Consider the following 23743-nt stretch of genomic DNA (forward strand, 5'->3'; position numbering starts at 1 on the left):
TCAGACAATATAATATTCTTCAAAATAAAAATCTGGAATAGAAATCCCTCTTCTGTGTATATCTTTAGAATGCAAATCCAGGACAGCTTTTTGCAACAAAAACAGAGATAAGCTATTAATTAGTGAGTAGCAGAGAGAAGTTATGGCTCCCCAGTGAGATGTCAAAAACCGATCAATCTGGCAAATCTCTTTTAAACAGCAACAATTTAAGTCAAGTAAAAGAAAAATATAGAAAGAAGGGTGCTTGCCTGTTAGTGCGTTCTCTCTTAGAAGATAAGATGAACGTTCGCTTTATCAGATAGAGCTTGTTGTTGAAAATCCGTCCCACCTTCGTCGGCTGGACCTCGTCCCATAAATTAATGAGATCTGGTCGTCCCAACAAAAATAGGCTTTGAGGTTAATCTCTTCGTTTCTCCCTACCCGGGAGAAGTTTAATCAGTCAAAAAAAAAAAAATCTGACTGATATATCTGAATAAGCTTCTTTTGAGGCAGGAGCCCGTCTCAAAAGCAGGCACAGGCTAAGTCACCCTTCCCGGAAGTCCGCTAGATAGATTCCTTTATGGCTCCTTATACCCTTATAGCATGGGGAGGACTGGGGAGGTTTGTGGATACCATAAGCCACATCATTGTGTCACCTTTGAATTTTGGCTTATGACGACGACAATGGGGTGAAAAGCAGATATGAATGTAACTTACAAGCTGTTCTGAGCTGAGCCGAAGGGTCTTTTTGTAACCTACTCCAGACAATATTGGAAGGTGACTGGGATTTGTTGATGATGCAAAGGCTTGATTTGGAGCTCTAGGGTCTTCATCACTTGAGGAAGACTCATCTTTAATTCTGAAACATCATAGGCATAAAAAAAACAATTATCTGGAGTAAATGCATATAGGCATCTGCTGAAATACAAGGAAACATAGCAACAGTATGCATGAGCCCCAACAACCCCTATACAACCCCTATCATCCTTCATCATCACTGGCCATGTTGGGCTGATGGAAGTTGGAGTCTTGAAACATCTGGAGGGCCAGAGGTTCCCCTCCCCTATACTTAGCTGTTGCTTAGCATATTCTTAACATATGTGTTGCCCTATTGTAAATCTACAAAAGCCAGTTCTGAACATTCTGCCTCCTGTCCCAACATTTTGTCACATTTTCACCCAGAAACAAAATCCAGCATGGGTCTATACAGATAGGAGAAAACTTAATTCTTAATATCTAGAATCACCAGAAGCAGGAAGTATGTTTGCCTCCCTCCTACAAGAGTGTCCCCAAGCATACTCCTTTGCTTTCACTCCCATAAAAGTGGATTGCTGCCATTCATTCCTATGGGCAAAAGCAGAGAGACACTGTTGTGATGAAGGCAAACTCTACTTTCCACCCTTGATGCTGCAGTTCCTGCAGTACACTCTATATATCCTCTCCTTCAGCAGTACAGGCACTTGGCTGATTTTCAATAACTATGTTATGTTATGCTTATGTGCCTACAACATTGGATCACTCAACTGTCTATCAGTTGTTATATCTACTCATTGTTTTTATCTGCTCAATATTTTTAAGGTCTTTGGATGTTTTAAATATCAAATTATTTACATTGCTATGTGGGAGATTCCTCTGAACAATAAGATAAAAATCTATTTATTAATAATAAATCCATATATTTATTTATTTGTAGATCAAGTTATTAGCACTTTTCATTATGACTGGCACATTTTCCAACTACTCCCTAAGTGGCCAATCACAGTTTGTGACTGTCCCACTTTATCCTTGATGCCTAACATTGACAACGATGTTCCACAGGCCAAATTAAGAAAGTATAATTGTTAACCTGATTTTAGCAAGTGCTACCAAACCAACATCTGTCACCACAGCAACTATGTTAAAACCACTTTAGCTATTATTAAGAATTTGTCACATCATCAGGCTGACAAAGGGTCTTTCCAAAGGTCAAAACTCACCCTGTGATTTAGGCCTTTAAAAGAATTTGGTACTGATTTTCAGTCCCATCACTAATGCCAAATAGATTGGTCATTACCTAAGATGGTCTCTTTCGAAATCATGTTTGTTCAAGTACAAATTTTATTCTTTTTAAATAGAGCTTGTTCTACCTCCAAATGACAAGGATCACTCAAATTTGTTGTCAAGGGCACAAGGACCAATCTTTAAACCAGGGGTGGCTAACCTGTGGCCATCTAGATGTTGTTGGACTCCAGCTCCCAACAGGGCCAGCCAGCAGGGCCAATAGTCAAGGACAACAGAAGCTGTAGTTCAGGAACATCTGGAGATCCAAAGATTATCCACCCCAGCTTTAAACTATTTATTCTGGAGCAATCCCACTGCATTTAGTGAAAATGCCCTATAATAAGTAGTCTTATTTAGTATCACTACAATTCATGTGAGAAACCATGTCATTATCTTACATTAACCATAATCACGGATGACTTTAATATGATTCTATAATTAAAGAATTGTTAGGCAACGTGCTAATCATGCACACAAATACACATACAAAGCTGTATCTGCACATTCAGAATAGCAACAGGATACAGATATGTTGGAATTTAATCTCTACCATTAAGATAAATTCTTTGCACTTAAAAAAAATAAAGCATACCAGGGTTAGAGATTCTAACCCATTCCTCCTCATGTAGTTTTCTTTCACATTCACTCATGCAAGCCTACCTGCAATCTGAAGTGGCATGGTCAAAACAGAGGTACAGTGCCACAAGATTATTCAGAACGTGCAGATCAACTCTTATTTATCATTCCTCACGCACAAACAAACATGGAAGATCTAGATCCAAATCCCGAAACAGCTAAGAAATGCATGGGGTGTTCTATTCTCAGCTTAGACTACCACACAGGATTGTCTTGTATGCTGCTTACAGAATTTTATTAATGGCTGGCCATATACATTTAATAAATTGCTATTGCTGAGAAGACAAATGAGGCAAAAATTCTAAAGCACTCCGTAAGCTAAAAAGCCAAACAGAAATTATTAATACCTATCTGCAACAGTCAACTCTTCTTTTCCACTCAGACCTTGCACGGGCTTTGCTTCCTATAGGGGAAATGCAAGAAGATGAAGAACAATGCAGGCATGGTATACATAGAGTCATGGTAGAACTATCCTGGTGCAAGGAAGAGGGAAAACTGCAGACCTCTATTTCTTTTACTTTCAAATAGGAAGGGGAAACAGCATGAATGAATGAGCAAAACTGTGGCATGAGCCAAAAGCAAGGTCTACTCTATTCTATCCAGCTGACCTTAGTGCATTACATGCTCAGATTGCTCATGCGCTGGTGTGGCTGGCACAGTGGGGCAGTGTTGCACCAAAACCGCTTACCAGGGTGAAGCAGAGATGGTGCTGGAGATGCATGGGCACACCAGCAGAGCCAATCTGGTACCCCACCGGTCTGCCCATACAGCACGAACTTTGCCATCAATCTTCCACACCCCAGTGTGTGGCAGCGACACCACTACTGGAAGGGCAGCAGTACACCACTGTGTCAGCTGATCCTGGTCATGTGGGGGACACCAGTTATTATGATTAAAAGCTACTGACAGACCCCAGTTCTAGATGTTTTATGGAGGATAGGTCTTCCAATAGTTATTGGATATGATAGCTAAATGGTCAAGAAGCAACCTCTCACAGAATACCAAAAGAGAGCACGGCTTGCCTGAAAGCTTTCCAGAGACATCTGGCTGGGCACTGTTTAAGACATAACGCTCACTAGATGGACCTTGCCCTAAACCAGCAAGGCAATTCATACGCTCTTAGATAGTGGCCCTTCAACACTACTTGAGGGCATATATGCAGGGCTGTAAGTATGCTGTGATTATGGAGGGTTGCAGAAAAAGCATCAAGTTGTTATATCAGGTGCAGAATTGCTTTCCTGAAAATCTCCACTTTTGTTTTTTAAAAAACAAATTTCTAGCCCTTAGAGCTGCAAGAATATACTTAAAAGTCAGCAGGCAGCATCTGACAAAATGTCATAAGCCGATGGTATGACTGAAGAAGATTTCAATAACTGAGTCTTAATGCCCTGCATAGTTTTTTAACCCTTTCTCATATGAGCACGAGCGGAATAAATTAAGTAAAACCATAAAAACTGCAAGATAAATTATGCAAAAAACACAAATCTGCATAAATGCATACAGGTTTCTTTCTGCTGAATTTGGATTGTTTGGATACAGAGTCAGAAATATCAATTGTTGATTTTCAGGAATTACACACAGCCCCAAATATAGTATATGGTTTTCTGACCTGGAAAAAAAAATCAGTCCATCTATTTTCCAAACTTACCTCTTTGATAGAGCTATTCCTCCCTCGCCATGAAAACCACCATCTTCCACCTTTTTTGGGCATCTTATCCCTCATTATAGAATCCACAGTGGCCTGTGATAAATGGATGGTAACATAAATAATGGAACAAACAAAAAGGAATCTAACTCATGCAAACATAAGATTAAAAAAAAGAAACAAGCCACACACAATTTAAACTCAAGCAGAGAGTCAAAAAAAACATACTGTCTGTGGACCACAAATCTTGTCAAAGCAAAACCTAACGGTATCCAGAAATGTACGGAAGTAACTTAAACAAGAACACTTAGGAAATTTAAAAAGAAGAGAAAATGGGAACAAAACAAAACAAAAAAAGGCATAATAAGGCATTAGTATGATGTTTAGGAGGGTGGGGAGAAAGACGTCTCTAATCATAAAGGGTTTTGGCTGGTAAGGAACACAGGTGGGAAAGATGTGAGACTGTCCTTGGTAAAAATAATAATGAAACTTTGCAGGATGGTCGTTTACTGTCTCTTAAAAGATATTCAGTATAGTAAAATAGGGGAAGAAGTAGTATAATGCACCCAAATAGCCACTAGTCATTTATTGATGAAGATAAAGGAATGTACTCCCCTAATGAGTTGGATAGTAAATATTCATAAGCACAGATGTCTTTTTACCATGTTAACAAATATACAAATTCAGTACATATTAGGAACATAGGAAGCTGTCTTGTACTGCATCGGATCCTTGGTCTGTCTAGCTCAGTACTGTCTACACTGACTGGCAGCCGCTCTCCAGGGTCTCCAGGAATCTCTCCCAGCCCTGCCTGGAGATGCCAGGGATTGAACCTGGGACCTTCTGCATGCAAGGCAGATGCTCTACCACATAGCTACAGTTCTTCTCTCCATGTGGCCTTATGTTGTAGCCAAAATTAAAATAAAAGTCCAATCTATTCAAACTCACTTGGAGGAATATCTTAAAATATCTGTGCTGATTCACACATGAGCATTCGTTACTGGATGACTGTTACCATCAAGTGATGACATGCATGTGTCAATGGGACATCGTCAAAGATAAAACCACCACAAAAAGAAATTTCAGGTCTCCTTACATCACTTCAAAGCTTATGCTTTTCAAAGTAGTATTTTTATATTCTGATGCCAAAGTTTACAAAAATAATGCAGAGAAACTACATTATGTACCTGCATGTGTGAACCAGACCTGTGTGAACAATGGCACAGAAGAGATTGTGGCAGATAAGGTTCCGACATATGATTCAGCACAGGGCTACAGGGAATCCTAAATCAGCAATGATGTCAGCATGTAGCTATATATAGTTCCTTTCTTAACTGTGACCAGCCAATGGCCTCGGATTTCTTTATGAGATTTTCTAGCATAAGAACATAGCTGTAGCACTGCAGCACCCCAAGCCCTTGGCTATCTATTGGAACTTTATTGATCCTTCTGTGGACATTTCTACAAAGTGTGGGTCAACCATCCCTTGAGAGGTGAGAGAGATGCAGGTCACTAAGTCCATCAAACCGCTAAGCAGATCTAAAGCTGTTTTGGCCTAGCTGCATATTACTTTCAAACTGCATTGGCACTGGACTGGTTGTCAACAAGTGGAAAGGTTTGTAACTGGATATAAACATTCCTAGCTTAGTGTATTGCACTTTCAAGTTGGATTTACTCTTTAATAGTTATTTTGCATGTGAGATGCTAAACTCTAATCTTTCTGTCCCCTCACAGGGGACATTAGGATCCAAAGGAAGGCTTACAGCCCAGCATTACACAATGGTCAAAGCCACTGAAATCAACACATAAATGCACATTAATCAAGGCTGCCTCAAAACATGCTCAATTATCAAGAGGAGCTGTTCAGTCCTAACGATACGCTGTTCAGATGCAAATCAAATCCATAAAATCGCAAGCTCATGCTCAGTCAACGTCTAGACCAGCCTTTCCCAACCAGTGTGCCTCCAGATGTTGTTGGACCACAATTCCCATCTTTCCTGACCATTGGCAATGCTGGCTGAGGCTGATGGGAGTTGTGGTCCAACAACATCTGGAGGCACACTGGTTGGGAAAGGCTGGTCTAGACAATGCAGGCCCATCGTCTAATAGTACCCAAGGCAAGATGGTCAATGAAATGCATGGCCCATTTGGAAACTGGAGAGAAATGCACACGTAACTGAAATTAGAACTATGTTTCTATTGTAGGGTTTCTTAAATTTTGTCCTAGAATCCCAAATTAAAGCTAACAAAACATGAATTAGCATATGACAGAAGCTCTTCGCTCATCCCGAACCTGGGACTACACTAGACTCAAAGTAAGGATGAGATATGTTGGGAGATCCCGGTTCAGAAGCGTTCCGTCGACCTAATAGGCCAGTATCAATTTGAGCTCATTCTTTGTCCACTATCTGCTGCTTCCACCAATCTGTTTTTCCCCTCCCCAAAAATATTGGTATTAGCATCAATATTTTGAAAGGAAATATTGATATTTTGAAAGGAAATATCAATAAATGAAAGCAAATATGGATAAAATTATTGTTCTTAATAGAAATATTTTACAAGCAGATTTTTTTAAAAAAACAACAACACATTTTCAAAAATAGTTGTGGAAAATCACTACATTACAATCCGACCTGCAACAATAGAGAATAAGTGAATTTATGGAAAATTCAGAACCAAAACCAAATTGGGTTAAATTCTAGCCCATCCTTAACTATAAGGGGGGGGGAAGAAACAGGACCACATCGCCCCAAGGTATGTTTAAGTGTGTATTAGGGATAGAGGGAAGCAAAAGGTTGTAAGGCAGGGGGGAAACATAGAAGCATGATTCACTGATTGTAGCCTGCACTGTACAAGTTCATAAGGGGCAGTTCCTCTAATTTTTGCTATATCTGGGGGGAGGGGGAGGGAGAGAGAGAATGTGCCTGCTTTTCTTTGCCCCCAAAAGGCTTGCATGGTCAATCTCACCTTTGGCAAAGGTTTCTGAAATGCCTGCATTGCCAGCAGAAGGGGAGCTGCTGTTGTCCAGTTGTAGTATCTAGGAGGTAAAAACAGTTTTATGTGCCATTATTTTTTTTAAAATCAGCAAAATATCATCACATGCCTCAAGGCATAACTTCTCATATTTATAGTGCCAGTGAGTTAGCGCAATGGCATTTAGTTGAACCCACATTGGGCCTTATCTGTAATAGTGAGATTCAAATTGATAAGGAACTGATTCATATCTCTGGAGAAGCTCCAGCTTTTCTACTGAGTTATACTTACTTGCCTCCGATCTTCACCACAAGGTTAGGGTCATCAATGATAGCAGGATTGTCCACAAACTGCTGATAAGTCACTTCTTGTTCTAAAAACCTTTCTGTTGAGAGGGCAAATAAAATGAAAACATGCATGAGATTCAATACATGGGCTCAGATGATGAAATATATAGCAGTCAGCCCCGTTATTTCACTACTGCTGGAATAGCAGACGATAAGGAAACCAAAGAAGGGTAACCCCTTAGGACAGGCCTACACAACTTGGGACATCCCATCCTGTCCCTGAAGCCAAGCAGAGCTCTCAAGCAATGTATTGCAGCCTGTTAGGTGACTGACAAACTTTATTTTATTCTTCAGTTTCAAACAAGGAGGAAAACCAAGACGTTTATCAACCTACTAGGGCAGGAATGGAGAACCTGTGTCTCTCCAGATGTTGTTGGACTTTCAACTCCCATCATCATCCCTGACCATTAGCTGTGCTGGCTGGCTGCACTGGATGGGCATGGGTGGGAACTAAATTAAAATGTGAGTCCTCATTGAAAGTAAGAGTGCATGCAGATGTACACTGTTTGCGCAGTCAAACTGCTGTGGAGGCACAATATATAGATGCACAATGCCCAGTCTAGGATTGGGTTCAAGGGAAACTCGTTCTGCTAGCTTTCAGCAGAAGCCAAACTGTGTGCTGGCGATTGCAACATTAATCTACCCAATACTGGAACAGTTTTGCAGCTCTTTTTACATGGAGCTTCCTTCTTTAAAGATTACAAAAGCAGCAAGCAGTATTTCAATGAATTAATATTTTAAATGGATTCACAGGGAGGGGGTCGCAACAGGCACCAGTCTCACAACTGTTGTTTTTGGGGAGACGCTGCTGCGTAGGAGTAGTTCAGCTGAACTTATCTTGTGTGACTCTCAATCTCTGCTGTTATTGTTAACTCCCAGACTCTGTAACAGTAGTTGTTGATGTTTATTGCGTTGCATTTATTGTGGGGGAAGGGGTTAATAAAAATTAAGCATAAACATTAAATTAATTTTTTTTAAAAGACTTGGATGAAGATGGAGGGGGAGACAAGTGAGAGCAGCATTCAACCTGCTGTTAAGTCTGCTTGAATATATTGCAAAGATGGGCAGAACCCAAGCTCACTCTGCAGAAGGAGAAGGGGGAAAAATAACATAGTGAGTCCTTTTTAAAGGTACATCTGAATGCACCCCAGCTTTGCTTTCTTCAGCCATAGTAAAGAAACTAGAGACGGAACGATCCGACAATTTCAGTTGTCTCCGTTTCTCATTTTTCTAATCTTTAATTTGGTTCTCCATATTTCTGCAGTAATTTGCAAAATTTTTTTTAAAAATCCTCCTGAAAATTCTTCAGCATTTTAGTGTGAATTTATCCTAATAAATACTTTTTTGTAGACAGTTTTGACTAACATACATATTTTTGCAAGCAATTTATCCTAATATGATACATTTTTGTATGTTAGTTTCACCACCATATTCATTTTGTGCACATTTTCTCCTAATATATGCATTTTTGTAAACACTGCTTGGTTGGAGAACTGCATCTGAAAATTCAGGTAAGTGCAAATTTCGAAGGATGGCTGTGTTTCAGTTCTCATAGTGTTTCAGAAAGTGTGAATTTTATTAATTTGGTTTGAAATGCAAACGGAATCAGATTTCTCCTCCATCCCTAAAAGAAACACATTGTCTTTTATAGCAATCTACCAAATGCCCCGAATCATAAATAAAAAAAGGTATTCATTGTTATCGTCATCTAAATTTATATCCCGACCTTCCTTCCAAAAGGAGCCCAGGGTGGCAAACAACAAGCAATAAAATAATAAAAACATCTTTAAAACAAAACTTCTTAAAAACAATTCCAGTACAGATGCAGACTAGGATAAAGGTCTCTACTTAAAAGGCTTGTTGGAAGAGGAAAGTTTGTTGGAGGTTTAATGGCAGTACAAATGCTAAATACAGCGAGTCATACAGGGTAACACACATTTCACTGATTCCCAAAAGTGGGGGGGAGAGAAGAGAGTGTTTGAAATAAATAATTTAACCTGACATGGGAAGGACCATAGCTCAGTGGTAGAGCATCTGCTTTGCATACAGAAGGTCACAGTTCAATCTTTGGCATATCCAAGTAAGGCTCGGAATGTCCCTTGTCTGAAACCCTGGAGAGGCACTGCCAGTCATGGTAGACAATACCAAGTTAGATGGACCAATGGCCTGACTCAGTATAAGGCCGCTTTCCAGTGTTCCTAACTGCAGCTAGCAATGAATGTTCACTGAGACATGATGTTCCATCATCTTACCACACAACGGCCACAAGAGGCCACTGTTTAGTTTTTCATAACAGGAGCCAATTAAATAGCAAGACTTAGTCATACAAACAGAATGACAGGAGCAGTTTGCATACCTTTAGATATTTCTTTGTTGTCGCTAAGTCCTCCACAAAGTGAGATGGCAATGGATGGCAGGTCTCTTATTCCATCCGAGGTGCTCTCAATGCCACTGTCGATGCCTGAGCTTCCAACTGACTGAGGGGACTGATTAGCTGAGCGAGGTCCATTTTCGCTTGCATTCTTTGAGTGGGCACTCTGATCATCGCTGAGACGAGAAGAATGATTTAGCTGTCTCCAATACCCTTCTGGTCCATACTGCTCACACAGTTCCTCATCGTACAAACCTAAACCTGTATCATACTCCCTTGGTGCCACCACTGTATCACTTATCTCTGCATAAGGGACAGCAGGCCTGTGACCCTACAGATGTTGTTGGACTCCAGCTCCTCTCTCCCCCATCCAGCATGGCCAATCAGGGATGATGGGAGCTGGAGCCCAATAACATCTGGAAGGCCAAAGGTTCCCCACCCGTACAGAATAGTGAAAGCTTCCAAACAGGCAGGTGTGAGGTGAGCAAGGGGGCGGGTGTGGGGTGAGGGGGTGTGGTGGGGAAGTGTGGGGTTGGGGAATGGGTGGGGTTGGTGAGCGGAGCAAGCAAGGGGCAGAGTTTTTGAAAACCAATGTCAAACACTGTGAAAGACCTGCCAAAGTACAGCATCTGTGTATTTGGGCACAACATCCTGAAAATCTCAGCTTTCATTCTTAGCGAGAAGGAGAAGCAACCTGTTAGCCCTTATGGCTGAAGATTGGCTTGAAGGTATATGGGTAATGGCTTGCTGAAAACTCAAAAGTGCAATGATTGAGGGCTTTGGCAGGATTTGCAGTGGTCAGGGTAGGGATTCAGTGCCATGCATAGATCCTTGCTGTTCCTCAAGACAGCCAAAACCAGAATAAAGGAAAGTAACAAAAGCAAACTCAAAAGTTGCTTAATTTACATAACTTATATTTTTTCCTCAACAAAGGCATGTCATCACATACCATCACTCCAGGAGCACTGTGGCCTCATTTTGTACATGCATGGTGGAATCTCTCATGGTAACTTTCACCGCCCCTCCACCACCCCTCCCCCTCTGAATGACCCACTCTCTCTCCTTCCTGATGAAGGTTAGAAGGAATTATCAGGCGTGCCCTAAACATATCATCAGAATCTTAAACTGTGGTTAATCTTATCTATGGTTAGTTGAAACAAGTCAGCTTCATAAACTGTAGTTTGAAGGTGGCTTGCTTTAAGAAACCACGGTTAAGACTAGCCACAATTTGTCTAACTTTAAACATCGTAACAAACTGCGATTAATTTAGAATGGGAACCAAGCATTTCAGAACTCCTCCATGTTGGAGAAGGAGGGGAGAGCATGTGAGCCCAAGGCTCACCGCAGCTCAGCATCTTAACCCTAAATCATGGTTTAGCACAGCGTTTCCCAACCTGGTGGTCTACTTTTCTACTACAATTCCCATCAGCCTCAGCCAGCATGGACAATGATCAGGGATGATGGGAGTTATAGTCCAAAACATTTGGAGGGCTGCAGGTTGGGGACAGCTGATTACATCCAAACCAACGATTATCTAGTAGAATCAGATTTCCTAAACAACTTCTCATAATAAGAACAGTACAGGTAAAGTAAATGAATCATTCACCATTATTAGAGAATATAAGCGACGCTAAAATTGTTATAACCATTAGGAAACTGCCTCTTGATGTATGGATGCATACTATTGTGGTCTGTGGGACCAGACAGAAACATTGCAAGTGCAATTAATACTAATACTTTGCATACTTTTTAGGGAAATAGAGTGCAGCAACTTCTGGCTCCATATCTCTGATGTCAGCTAAATACACACCGTCAGCACCAAGATGTCGGCTGCGCTTATCTGTGAAATGCAGAAACTATGTATTAATATATAAAGCGCTCTATCCAAACAGTCACTTTTCCCCCCTCAAAAGCAGGCATTGATTCTGCTTGCCTGTTTTTTTTTGTTTTTGAAGAACGCACCGTCAGTCCAGAGGCAAACATCGACTGCTCATGGTAACTAACAGCCCATATCTCCATCAAAACTGTCTTCACAATAAACCTTGCCCTAGTGTTAAGAATGAGAATTTCCCCCTCCTGACAGAACATAATATACAGAGAGATAGGGCAATGCTGCCAGGAGAGCAATCAAAAGCAGGCACAAAATGTGTTGAAACAAAGAGTGCTATGCCACAGTCTTCGCTCCAAGTATCTATCCATTTGCTCTTTTATGCCAAGCCATGATTTGGCTTAGCGTTATGTGCAAACTGGGCTGGTAACAGCTTAAAATTAAAGAGAGTGCTGATGCTCTCAGGGCCTGCAAGTGAGTTGCCCATAGGCACCTAGTTGGCCGCTGTGCAAACAGAAAGCTGGACTACACAGGCATTTGGTCTGATCTAGCAGGGCTTTTCATATGTTCTTATAGAAAAAATTAGCTATGGAGGAGAAAAGTGTATGCCAATGACATGTAAAAGTTAAATAGTTTCCACTGTGGGGGGAAAAAACACCATTGAAAAATCACCCATGAACATCAGAAATGAGAGTAGGTAATCATAACATTTCTGCTTGAAGATAGAGAACTTAAAGATAATAGGAAATCTCCCACTGATTTCAGTGGGACTGGGATTCTAGCTAGCCAACTTGGGAACAAAACAAAAAGAGAAGAACTGGTTATAAAAAGGAAACTGCTTGTATCCTGTTGATATGCGTGGGAATGAGCGAACTTTCACTTTCACAATCAGCTGTAGACAAATTAACTTTGGTAAGGCACAGCACATGACTACCTAAGATGAAATAAGCATGGGAGAGTTAACTGGAATGTGAAAATCTTTCAAATTCCTGTAACAGGGTAAATAATGCAGCTCCAGACATTCTTCTGCCAAGTCCCTTCCCTCCCCCTTGAGATGCAGAGACTGACTTTCCATTGAGAAACTCTCTAACATTAAGGGATGAAAACCTTCCATACTCCTGCAATACAAACTGCCCATTCAGATAGTTCACATTTACAGATCCTTGCCTTCCATTTCTGTGTTTCCACTGAATTTTGCCTACAGTGAAACAAGAGGTAGATTTAGGGCTCCTGGATGGATAATCCATCTGAAGAATGTTAGCAGAAGCAAAAGTTATTTTTCATTAAGACTAAGAAAAGTGGGAAGCGGGGGGAGGTGGCTTGCTTACACTGGGAACTCCTTCAAACTGGCCTCAAACTCTGCTTGTTGTTGTTGTTGTTATGTGCCTTCAAGTTGATTATGACTCATGGCGACCCTATGAATCAGCGGCCTCCAAGAGCATCTATCATGAACCACCCTGTTCAGATCTTGTAAGTTCAGGTCTGTGGCTTCCTTTATGGAATCAATCCATCTCTTGTTTGGCCTTCCTCTTTTTCTACTCCCTTTTGTATTTCTCAGCATTATTGTCTTTTCTAGTGAATCATGTCTTCTCATGATGTGCCCAAAGTATGATCACCTCAGTTTCAGACTCTGCTTACCTGGGAGTAAGCCCCACTGAATTCAGTAAGACTTACTTCTGAGTAGACATGGTTAAAATGGTGCTGGAAATTATCACCTAATGCAAATGTTTGAGGCTTTGACAAATTCTCCAAAGAAGTCTAAGGAGAAACTACACTTTTAAAACAAAATTAAAAAGTTTGCAGGATGTTTTGTACATCTTTGGTTGCAACTGCCCCTCCAACCAGTGCATTGTATGGTGTTGGGAGAAATGGTGTTGCTTTCCTTTACCCAACAACCCCTCTCATCTTGCTCCCCACTCCCTTTAAGCTTGCAACTTGGAATCAAGCTGCATCCACACCATACATTTAAACCCCATTACTTCCCTCCCAAAGAATACTGGGAACTGTCGCTTTGTGAGGGGCAAACTACAGCTTTCAGGATTCTGTGGGGGAAGTCGTGTGCTTTATGATGTGCACACAGACTCAGTCCAAGGAAGACATTTTCCCTCTCTCCTCTGTCTCTCAGTCAAAAGCCTCTTTGCAAACTAGTTTTGTTGCTGTTGATATAAAGAGTAAACTGCTTTCTTTCTTTTGCCCCCGCTATCTCATTTTCTAAAAAGGCCCAATCTGTTGTTTCTCTCTTAGCAAACTGCTTAAACTTTTATAGCGCCTGGGTGCAGGAAGAAAACAAAACCAGAAACAATCATGCAAACAGTTATACCTTTTTTCCTGGAGGGAAAATCAGTTTTGCTCACTGGCTGGGGCGAGCAAGTCGCAGCCTGCTTGACTTCTTCGTTTGCAGAGAGCGGAGGTGCAGCTGCCCCTAACATTTCCACATCTGGCTCATTTATCTCCAGTACTGCTCCCTGAAGTTCAGGTTCTGCCAGAGTCATCACAGCATCCATTTGCTCCAGGACAGGTAAGGGAGTAATACTCTGAAGCTCCTCCGAAGCATTATTTTGAATGACTCGAAAGTGAGTGCTTTCAGAAGGATTCACACTCACTGCAGAGCAGGGTTCTTTTGGCCTGAGCAGAATAGAAGACTAGAAAGAAGAAATTAAAAGAAAAAAACCACCAGTTTAAAGATGCTTCCCTGATGATGACGTGTGACATTGTGAAAAACAAGCACTGCTTTCACCCACACTACATGAATGTTGTTACACGGTCCTCAAGCCAAAGTTAAGACTACCCCTCATAATACATAGCAGCAGCAACCGCAGGTCTACTGCTGAGTGTACACTCAAAAGAGATCAGTAGCCAATCTTTGCTTTCTCATTAGGGGACCTGTCTGATAGATGAGTCTACAAAGACCTATTGGCCATGTTCCCAGGGCATGGTCTGAGTGCACATGATGCTGCCACCTTGCTGAAGCTCAGGTTTGAGTCTGCACAGTGTCTGGATGAAACACCACCTGGGCATCCTCACATATTCCATGGAAATCCTTGAGTTCCATAATGGAAGGGAAGTGGGATATAAATTGACATTTTGGCGTGTTTTGAGCCTCTGGAAAGTGGATGCCTGCCACTTCCTTTCTGCTGCTTAAATGTTCTTTGCTTGCAACACTGATCCAGGGTCCTGCGCAGCACACTGGTGAACAGGACTGCAGGATTCACACAATGGCCACACAGATTCCCTAAAATAATATGTGCTTGGCAGTAGGCCAGGAATCCTGCTTCTTGACATACCCCAGGATCCTGATCTCTTTCACAATCAGAATTCCATACTGAGGGGGAACCCACCCTGATTTGGCAAGTGGGACACTGCAGTCGCATTGACCAGATCCAGAGCAAAGTGCCACTTGGTAACCTTTCTCTGAAGTATATACAAGTTTTTTAAAAATGGAGTAAGTTATAGGATTGCCCCATTAGAAAGAGCTAATCCTCTTCTCACTCTCCCGTTCACATGTTCGACTTTGGGAGAGGAGCAGGAAGAGCTCCTTCTGGCCACACCCTCAAAACTTTGTGCAAGAACGAGATCTGCACCCAACCAATCTAATTTCACATCACATCAAGTCTCCCAGTCGTGCATACCAGTGTACACATGGAGGGCTCTTCCTCAAATTCTGCCCAGCATGCAGAATGCGGAGATTCGGCCAGAGGCCACACACAGATCAGGGGTGCAGCCAGTAGCAGCAATTCCACTCTCCTCCACTTGTAGATTGTATGCGTGGCCAAGAGTGTGAGAAAAGCATGTTATAATCAATGTAATCAATAATCACTAAGTAGTCCTGACTCAGTTTAGCATTACATGCACCAACCAGCTCCCCATTCCTCCTCCAGCATGGATGCAAGCAGCAACATGGGGGTATCTGCTTCTGTTTTAAGCTAACTGTCATTTCATCTACACCAGGAACTGCGGTTGGATTTAACTATGTTTTTTTCGAACAAGCCAGAATCAGAAACCACAAGTTGAAGTTGGCTTGTTACAAACCACAGTTAAAACTAACCACAGTTTGTCCTGGCTTGGATGAAATGACACTTAATTTAAAACTTCCTTGCATCCACATCAGAGGAGGAGAAGGAAGAGCCTAGGTTAAAGGCTTGTGCATATTACACCAAAGTATGTTTTAGTGATGTGTCTGCAACCTTCCTAAGTATCTGATCAGCATTTTCTAGTTCTCCGTTACCTTAAGATAGTCAGCCCTAAAAGCAAAAGAAAAACTGAATATATTTTATTGTTATCATTTGGCAACATTTGGTTTCCTTATTTTCTTTTTGTGTACCTTTGTGGCTTGAGGTAGTTCTCCCCAGTCCCAATGCATTTGTGGATTATTCTTCTGAACACCCCTTTCCAAAGATTTATTGACCAATTCTGAATCACTTTTAGGTGTAGGGGGCCGTGAACTCGAAGGACTGCAGAAAGAAGCAGAGGAGGAGGAGGAAATGAAAGAAGTTGTGTGTTAAAAGGAGAAGCATATGCACAACCTCAGGCCAATTTATTAAGCATTACAGCGATATTGTTATTGGAAATGCAAACCGAAAAATGCCAAATATATTTCAAACCTGTAATATGATATAGGCCATGTCCAAGAAGTAGCCATAAACACAAGGTTAAATAAGAAAGCTTCAGCAATTTTTTGACTTCCAGTTTAGAGGGTGGTATAGTCGGATGCTCCTTTGGTGACTCCTGCAACTGTTAGTCTATGTGCATTCTAAAGCTAGATGTCAAATACCATGTGTGACTCAAAGCCCTAGCACTCTAGTAGTTACTTGCAGAGTACTTCCAAAGGGACAGGTGATGGTCTCTGTTGTCCTTAGCCAATCAAATGAGAGGTGGGTTCAGATCCCCGAATCCGGAGTGGCGGAGACAGGCGTCACAAGGCATCCAAGTCTGGTAACCTGATCAATCCTGGAGAACCTGGTGGGAGCCCTGGGCAGAGCTCTCTTTTCTTTGCGAGACGGCTTGAAGAAGACTTCAAACTTGGAAGCTGTGGGCTAAGGAGCTTCTCTTGTCATACATGCTTTTGTGTATGACAGCCAGTGTGGTGTAATGGTTCGGGTGTTGGACCATGACCTGGAGATGAAGGTTCAAATCCCCACTCAGCCATGAAGTTCACTGGGTGACCTTAAGCTAGTCACTGCCACTCAACCTACCTCACATGGTTGTTGTGAGGATCGAATGGGAAGGGGAGAACCATGTATGCCACCTTGAGCTCCTTGGAGGAAAGGTGGGATATAAATGCAATAAACAAACAAATGGTCTATTTATTCTGACTGAATACAACAAAAGGCTTCTGAATATTTTTTCAAACTTTTATCTGCACGTGCAGTCCATCTTACAGCCATGGATATTCATACCACGTCAATACTAGAAACAAAGGCCAGCATTCAACTAACGTCTCCTATAGGTGGAAGGATTTCTGCCTATGGGACTCTCCTCCCTCTCCTGCCCCCATGCCCTTCCCGCACCCTTGCTAAATCTTCTCCAAAGACTTCGAGACACCCCTAAACAGATTCAGGGGACACACAGGGAGAGAACTTTTCCTGGAGTTCATTTCCCTGGATGCAAGGAGACATCACTGTATCGACGGAATAAGAGACATAGCACCCCACTGAATTCCACCCATCAGTAGCAAAATAAGCTTATGCCACAAGGAAATAAAAACCTTGAACTCTTCTCTCTTAATGATTGGTGAATAAATACAGTATAAATATTCATGCAAACCTAAACACATTGGGGAGGGGAGGTGCTGAACCTGTTGATTTCACATGGGATGTATACTTCCAAGGAAGTCCATTTAGGATTGCAATTCAGTAACATAAATCAGTAATGTGCCAGTCCAGCCCACACACACACACACACAGAGATCCTTCTTTAGTGAAGTAAAATCAACGAAGTCCAATTCATGTTATCATTTTGAAGCTAAAGGAAGCTACACTTTGTGACCTGATAATGTGAGGATATGGCTGGCCGGACACATGATTCCTGTACTATGAAGAAGGGGTATGGGGATAAATGCGCATGGATATCCTGGGTCAGGAACTGCACAGGTCTCCAGATAAATCAGACCCACACAGCACTCATTTGCTCAGTGCATTTTCTCTCATCTGCTGACATAGGAATAACCACTGCAAAAAGGAAATGTCTGAATCAGCCCTAAATTGAAAGGTCATGTAAAAAACTTGCGGATGAAGGGGCTGCCTTGGAAAATAAAAGATATGTTCATTTTAAGAAAATGTTTTAAATAATTAACATTTGAATGTATAATGCAGTACTGATCAACAGTTGAAGAGGAAGGAGGGGAAAGGAACTAGTGCCTGGATTCAATTCTCCCACGAGCATGCACACACAAATAACCATTGCTGTTACAACCAAAAGAACTAAGAGTCAGTGTCGGCTGCTACACAGGCAGCCTTGGATATACCGTATATTCCGGCGTATAAGACGACTGGGCGTATAAGACGACCCCCAACTTTTGAGAAGATTTTCCTGGGTTAAAAAGTCGTCTTATACGCCAGAATATATGGTACTAATACACTACTGGATCACAACCTGATTTAAAGGAAGCGTGCACGCGTGCGTGTTTTTTTTTTTTTTAATTAATTTTTATTCAAATTTTCAAAACCAAAACAATACAAAAAAAACACAAATCAATAACTAATACAATAAAAAAAGAAAAGAGAAAAAATATATAAAAATATTGACTTCCGATTTGTCATAGTTCAGCTATAAATCTATAATATATAACAAACCTATCTCTTAATAGATTATAAAATCACCTTCCTCCAGCGGTTATCTTAATTGGTTTCAAATCTCATTAACATCATATCATTTTAATCTTCCACAAAAAGTCAAAGAGAAGTTTCCAATCCTTGAGATATATATCAATCAATTTTTTCCCCTAAATAAACATGTCAATTAATCCAACTCATCAAGTCTACTAAGTCCAGTAATTTCAAATCGCTCTTCTGTCTTTATCCGTATTAGGTCCATCTTCCATCTTCCATCTCCACGCATCCAAAAATCTTGCTGTCATAGTCATATAATAAAAGTCTGATAGGAATTTCCTCCATCACAGATATTTTCTTGCCATGAATTCCGAACATATCACTGAAGTATTGCTGCAAAGCCGCATCTCTGTTCCTCTTTTCCACATGATACACTAGTACATCTCTTGAAGATTTTTCCATTGACACAAAACAGGGATTAATTCTGTTAACTTTCTCCATTTCAAATTCCATCAAATCCTTCCAGTCCAGGAATTTTTTTGAACCGATAATATCTTTATCTCCAATCTCTTCAATTCCTTCAGGGACAGCGCTGAATTCCAAACTATAATATTTGTCTCCAGGATCCGTCAGAGCCAGGAAATCCAAATCTTTATTCATGTCCATATTTAATCCAATCTCCAAAGTTTGAACCTTGCCTTTAATTTCTCTTTCATCTTTTTTTGGTTTTCCAGATCTATCTTTATTCTCCTTTCTCACAGAATCCTGAATTTCTTTCAGCTCCTGTCTCATTTCGTGAAATTCAATTTTCCACGCTTGTCTATTATTTCTCAGTTCTTGTTTTATTGACTTAATCTCATTCATTATTTTCTGAAACATGTCTAAAGATAAAGTCCCTTCTTGTACATCCATAATCTCCTTCAATTTTCAATGTCCCAAGCAAAGAGCAGTTTATTTCTTTATCCTGTTACAAAGGAGTTAATCTTTCCAACCAACTGACGTCACACGCTAGACAGTCCTTATCTCTTATATGCCCAGAAGTGCAAAAACAGCTTTAGTTCACAGCGTCCAAATAACTAGTAGCAGAGAGAATGAGCAGATTCGTCAAAAAAAAAAAGTAGATCAGGAAAAATAGTCCCATGCATATATTACACAAAAGTCTTATAAATCAAAAAGATTTTTCTTATCTCTTCCAATCAGAAATCCCTCATCCGTTGTAATCTTTAAAATGCTATTTTCCATATCAGCTTTTTGCAATAAAAGATAGGCTATTTTTGTTTTCTTCCCCCTTAGTTCCGTGAGTAAAGAAGGAAAGAAGGATAGCCTAGGTTATCTTAATTGCTGTTACTTTGACAAATCTCTTTAGCTGTATAGATAAGAAAATGATAAGCATAGACAGGAGGATGTTTGCCTGCTAGTCCGTTGTTCTTTAAAGAAAAAAAACGGGTCACTTATTCAGCTGAGCTAGCATAGAAATCCTCGCTCCGTCTGAGCAGCTGGAAGCCTTTCTTTCGCAGACAATTCTGACGAATTCCAGACTCCCACAGTCACGACAAAGCTATGTGGGAAATCTCACGTTTCTTCCTTATCCAGAAGAAATTATCCCCAGTCAGAAAAGACCCTTCTGACTGAATTTATAGCTGAAAAAGTTTCATCTAAGACGGGAGCCCGTCTCAGAGCTACACAGGCGGAGGGATCCTCCTGGGAAAGTCCGCGCGCGCGCGCGCGTGTTGCGATGGTCTGAGAGGGAACGCGCCTTGTCAGACGGAGTGGAAGAAATCTGCCAGCTTAAGGAGGGCACAGCGCCCGTGCTGTCTCGGAGGGAGAGGGCCTTCTCCGCGCTCATCCCTCTCCTCCCGCCTCCTTGCCTCAGGCCGGCGGGTGTGCGCTTGCACTGGGCTCGTCCTTGTCAAAATAGGGAGGCGATAGACGCGGGAGCGTGCGCGCTTGCCTTGCCTGAGCGAGCCCTTCTCTACAAGCTTGCCGGACCTGGGGAGGACAGCGAACGACTCCCCCCCCCGAGGAGACAGAGGTGCGCTCCCTACGGCACCCCGCCCTGCTGTCGGAGGCTGCAGCTACCTGTGAGTCTTAGTATTGGGGGCGATAGTATTGGGGGCGCTTGGTAGCAACAGGGTTGCCTTCGCGTGAGGTGGGGTGACTGTCACCCCCCAGCTCGAGGCCAGCACCCAGCCAGCCGGCTTGCTTTCATACGGTCGCTGCATACGGCAGGGATGCGGCCGCGGCCGTTTTTGAGCTCCCCCCACCATATGCGGCGACCGCAGATTCTCCAGTCCGGCTCGGAAGTTTCAGCACCCGCCCTATAAGACGACACCCGGCGTATAAGACGACCCCTGACTTTTGAGAAGATTTTCCTGGGTTAAAAAGTCATCTTATACGCCGGAATATACGGTATGTCCCCTCCTCCATGCACAAACATTTTTGCACAAACATCTCCTGATCCAGAAAAAACCAAGGTGCTTAGGGATCGGCCCTGCTGGATCAGGATGTAAATAACGCAAACTGAATCCATGGATGTGCATACTAAGACAACAAGAATGACTGGATTTTCTTACTTAATAAGAAATAATAACATCACAACTATTAAAGAACTTTAGATGCAAGTAAGTAATTATCCAACAAACTAAACAAATAAAAATAATAACTGAGGCTGGTTCCCCTCGTGCCTAAAAACGTTCTGCTGCTCTTACCTAGAGGCTTAAAGCATCAGCCTCATATTGAGCAAACAAAATTGAGTTCATGCCACTTATGTTCATGCACTAGGCATAAGAGTTGCCTAAAGCTATCAAGAATATATGAATGATTCAGTGTAGCATCAAGAGTTCCGAGACTATGAGGTGGGAATGAGAGAGAGAAGAGTTCTACAAAATAGCTTTTAAGCAAGCAATTGCCAATCTTTTGGGGCCCATGAGTACATGCGTAAACCAGAGAAACTGTTATGGGCCCCACTTTCACACAAATCACAACCTGTTCTTTTGGCTACAACAAATGCTTCTTTCTAGCCTGATTTCAGTGGGGGCCGAGGTACGCCAAAGCTCAAGTGAACATACTATGTAAAAAGGGAGGTGACTTCTCTGCATTACTAAAACAGGAACTATTTTGATATTTAACAGCCAAAGTGGCAGTGTTTAATTCCCAGTATTAATGTACTTCTGCATTATGGACACCATAAAAAGGAAAATACATATCTCAGTAAAAAAAAAACCCACTAGATCATGATTTGTACTATATCAGGAATCCCCAAAGAGAACATCAACCCTTTTAAAAAAATTATCCTGGAATAAATAATGCACTCCGTGCCTCAAAGGGTTTACTGTTCGAGTTTGACAGAAAACAATGTCCAGGACAAGTAGGCAGGCAGGCAAGCAGGAAGGAGAAAATACATATATTTAGATGGTGAAGGACAATACTAGGACCTCAACTAGCTCTGTGTGGTATCAGATTAAGTTTTCACTGGTACTAGAGTTGCCATAGAAATCTGGAATCTCGGGGGTGGGAGGGCTGGTGGGTCCACAAACTGGACTTCGGCAATCTATTCTTCTCAAATCTATTTTAATCCAGCTGAACAGCCTCAAAACAAGCCTCAAGGGCTGAAACTGTTCAGCCTTCTTAGTCACCTCTAAGCTCCTTGGCACACCTTGATGATGCCACACCAGCTTCAGGATTCAATTCACAATTTATCCAATGTTCCCAAATTAGATATGGACAAGAAGCCTGTGAGATGCACAGTAGTTTAGGCAATGGTGACCTCAAGATTGGATTACTGCAATGAACTACTGTGTGGCGGTGAGGGTGGTGAAGAAGGCCCACTTCTCTGCCTCCATTGCATCCTCAAGTAGCCATCCAGTGGAGCTTCTCCGTATTGTCAGGGCTCTGTTGACATCAACTCCAGGAAATGGAGTTTTAGACCCTTTGGAGGCCCACTGTGAACTGTTTGCAAGGCACTTTAACGGTAAAGTTGCTCACCTCTGTAGCAGTCTTGATGCCCCATCTACATCTATTGTAGTCCCCAATGAGGTGTCCAGTGCAATGTCTACTGCAACTTCTTGGGAACGGTTTCAGTTGATGCGGCCTGATGACGTGGACAAGGTGCTTGTGATGATGCAACCAGCAACGTGTCCTCTTGACCCTTGCCCTTCTTGGCTTATTAAAGCTTGCCGAGGGGGTTTGACCAAGTGGATCCACGGTGTGGTCAATGCATCATTGCGGGAGGGAGTGGTCCCAGCTGCCTTGAAAGAAACGGTGATCTGACCACTCCTGAAAAAGCCCACCCTGGATCCACTGGTTTGTAACAACTACCGACCGGTTGCAAATACTTCCTTCTTAGAGAAGGTGATTGAGAGGGTTGTGGTGAAGCAGTTGTAAGTACTCTTGGATGAAACAGATTATCTTGACCCATCCCAGTCTGGGTTCAGGCCTGGTTATGGGACTGAATCGCCCTTGGTCACCCTGATGGATTACCTTTATTGGGAGAAGGACAAGGGGAGTGCAACCCTGTTATTCTTACTTGATCTCTCAGTGGCTTTTGATACCATTGACCATGGTATCCTTCTGGGCCGACTTGGTGAGATGGGTATTGGAGGCACTGTTTTACTGTGGTTCCAATCCTATCTCCAGGGTCGTTCTCAGAGAATAGCATTGGGTGACTGTCTTTTGGCCCCCTGGCAGTTGTGCTGTGGGGTGCCACAGGGCACCATCTTGTCTCCCGTGCTGTTTAACATCTATATGAAGCCCTTGGGAGCAGTCATCACGAGCTTTGGGGCCAGGTGTCAGCAGTATGCTGATGATACCCAGCTATATTTCTCCATAACATCTGAATCGGGAGAGGCCATGCAAGCTCTTGACCGCTGCCTGGACTCGGTGGTGGGCTGGATGAGGGCCAATAAACTGAGTCTGAATCCTAGCAAGATGGAGGCACTGTGGGCTAGTGGTTCCCGAGTTCGGATAATTGGTCAGTTGTCTGCTTTGGATGGGGTTGTACTCCCTCTGATAGAGCAGGTCTGTAGTCTGGGGGTGCTCCTGGATCCATCTTTGTCGCTAGAGGCCCAGGTGACCTCCGTGGCTAGGAGTGCCTTTTACCAGCTTTGATTGGTAAGACAGCTGCGGCTGTTTCTGGACCGTGATAGCCTGACCCATGTT

The 23743-nt window shown here is 42.2% G+C and overlaps 1 protein-coding gene across 10 annotated transcripts in view; it reads right to left on the reverse strand.

Annotated features, from left to right (window-relative positions):
- Positions 1–23743, reverse strand: part of LPIN1 (lipin 1) — a 143463-nt gene that overhangs the window by 14080 nt on the left and 105640 nt on the right. For all 10 annotated transcript variants that reach the window (XM_061622754.1, XM_061622759.1, XM_061622757.1 and 7 more), the window contains 9 exons: positions 16141–16270; positions 14140–14461; positions 11738–11831; positions 9977–10167; positions 7565–7658; positions 7268–7337; positions 4304–4396; positions 3003–3058; positions 697–838 (listed from right to left, as the gene is read on the reverse strand). In XM_061622754.1, the coding sequence (XP_061478738.1) occupies positions 697–838; positions 3003–3058; positions 4304–4396; positions 7268–7337; positions 7565–7658; positions 9977–10167; positions 11738–11831; positions 14140–14461; positions 16141–16270 (1192 nt within the window). The remainder of the gene's footprint in view (positions 1–696; positions 839–3002; positions 3059–4303; positions 4397–7267; positions 7338–7564; positions 7659–9976; positions 10168–11737; positions 11832–14139; positions 14462–16140; positions 16271–23743) is intronic.

This window comes from Rhineura floridana, chromosome 4 (assembly GCF_030035675.1).
Source record: "Rhineura floridana isolate rRhiFlo1 chromosome 4, rRhiFlo1.hap2, whole genome shotgun sequence".
Classification (NCBI taxonomy): Eukaryota; Metazoa; Chordata; class Lepidosauria; order Squamata; family Rhineuridae; genus Rhineura; species Rhineura floridana.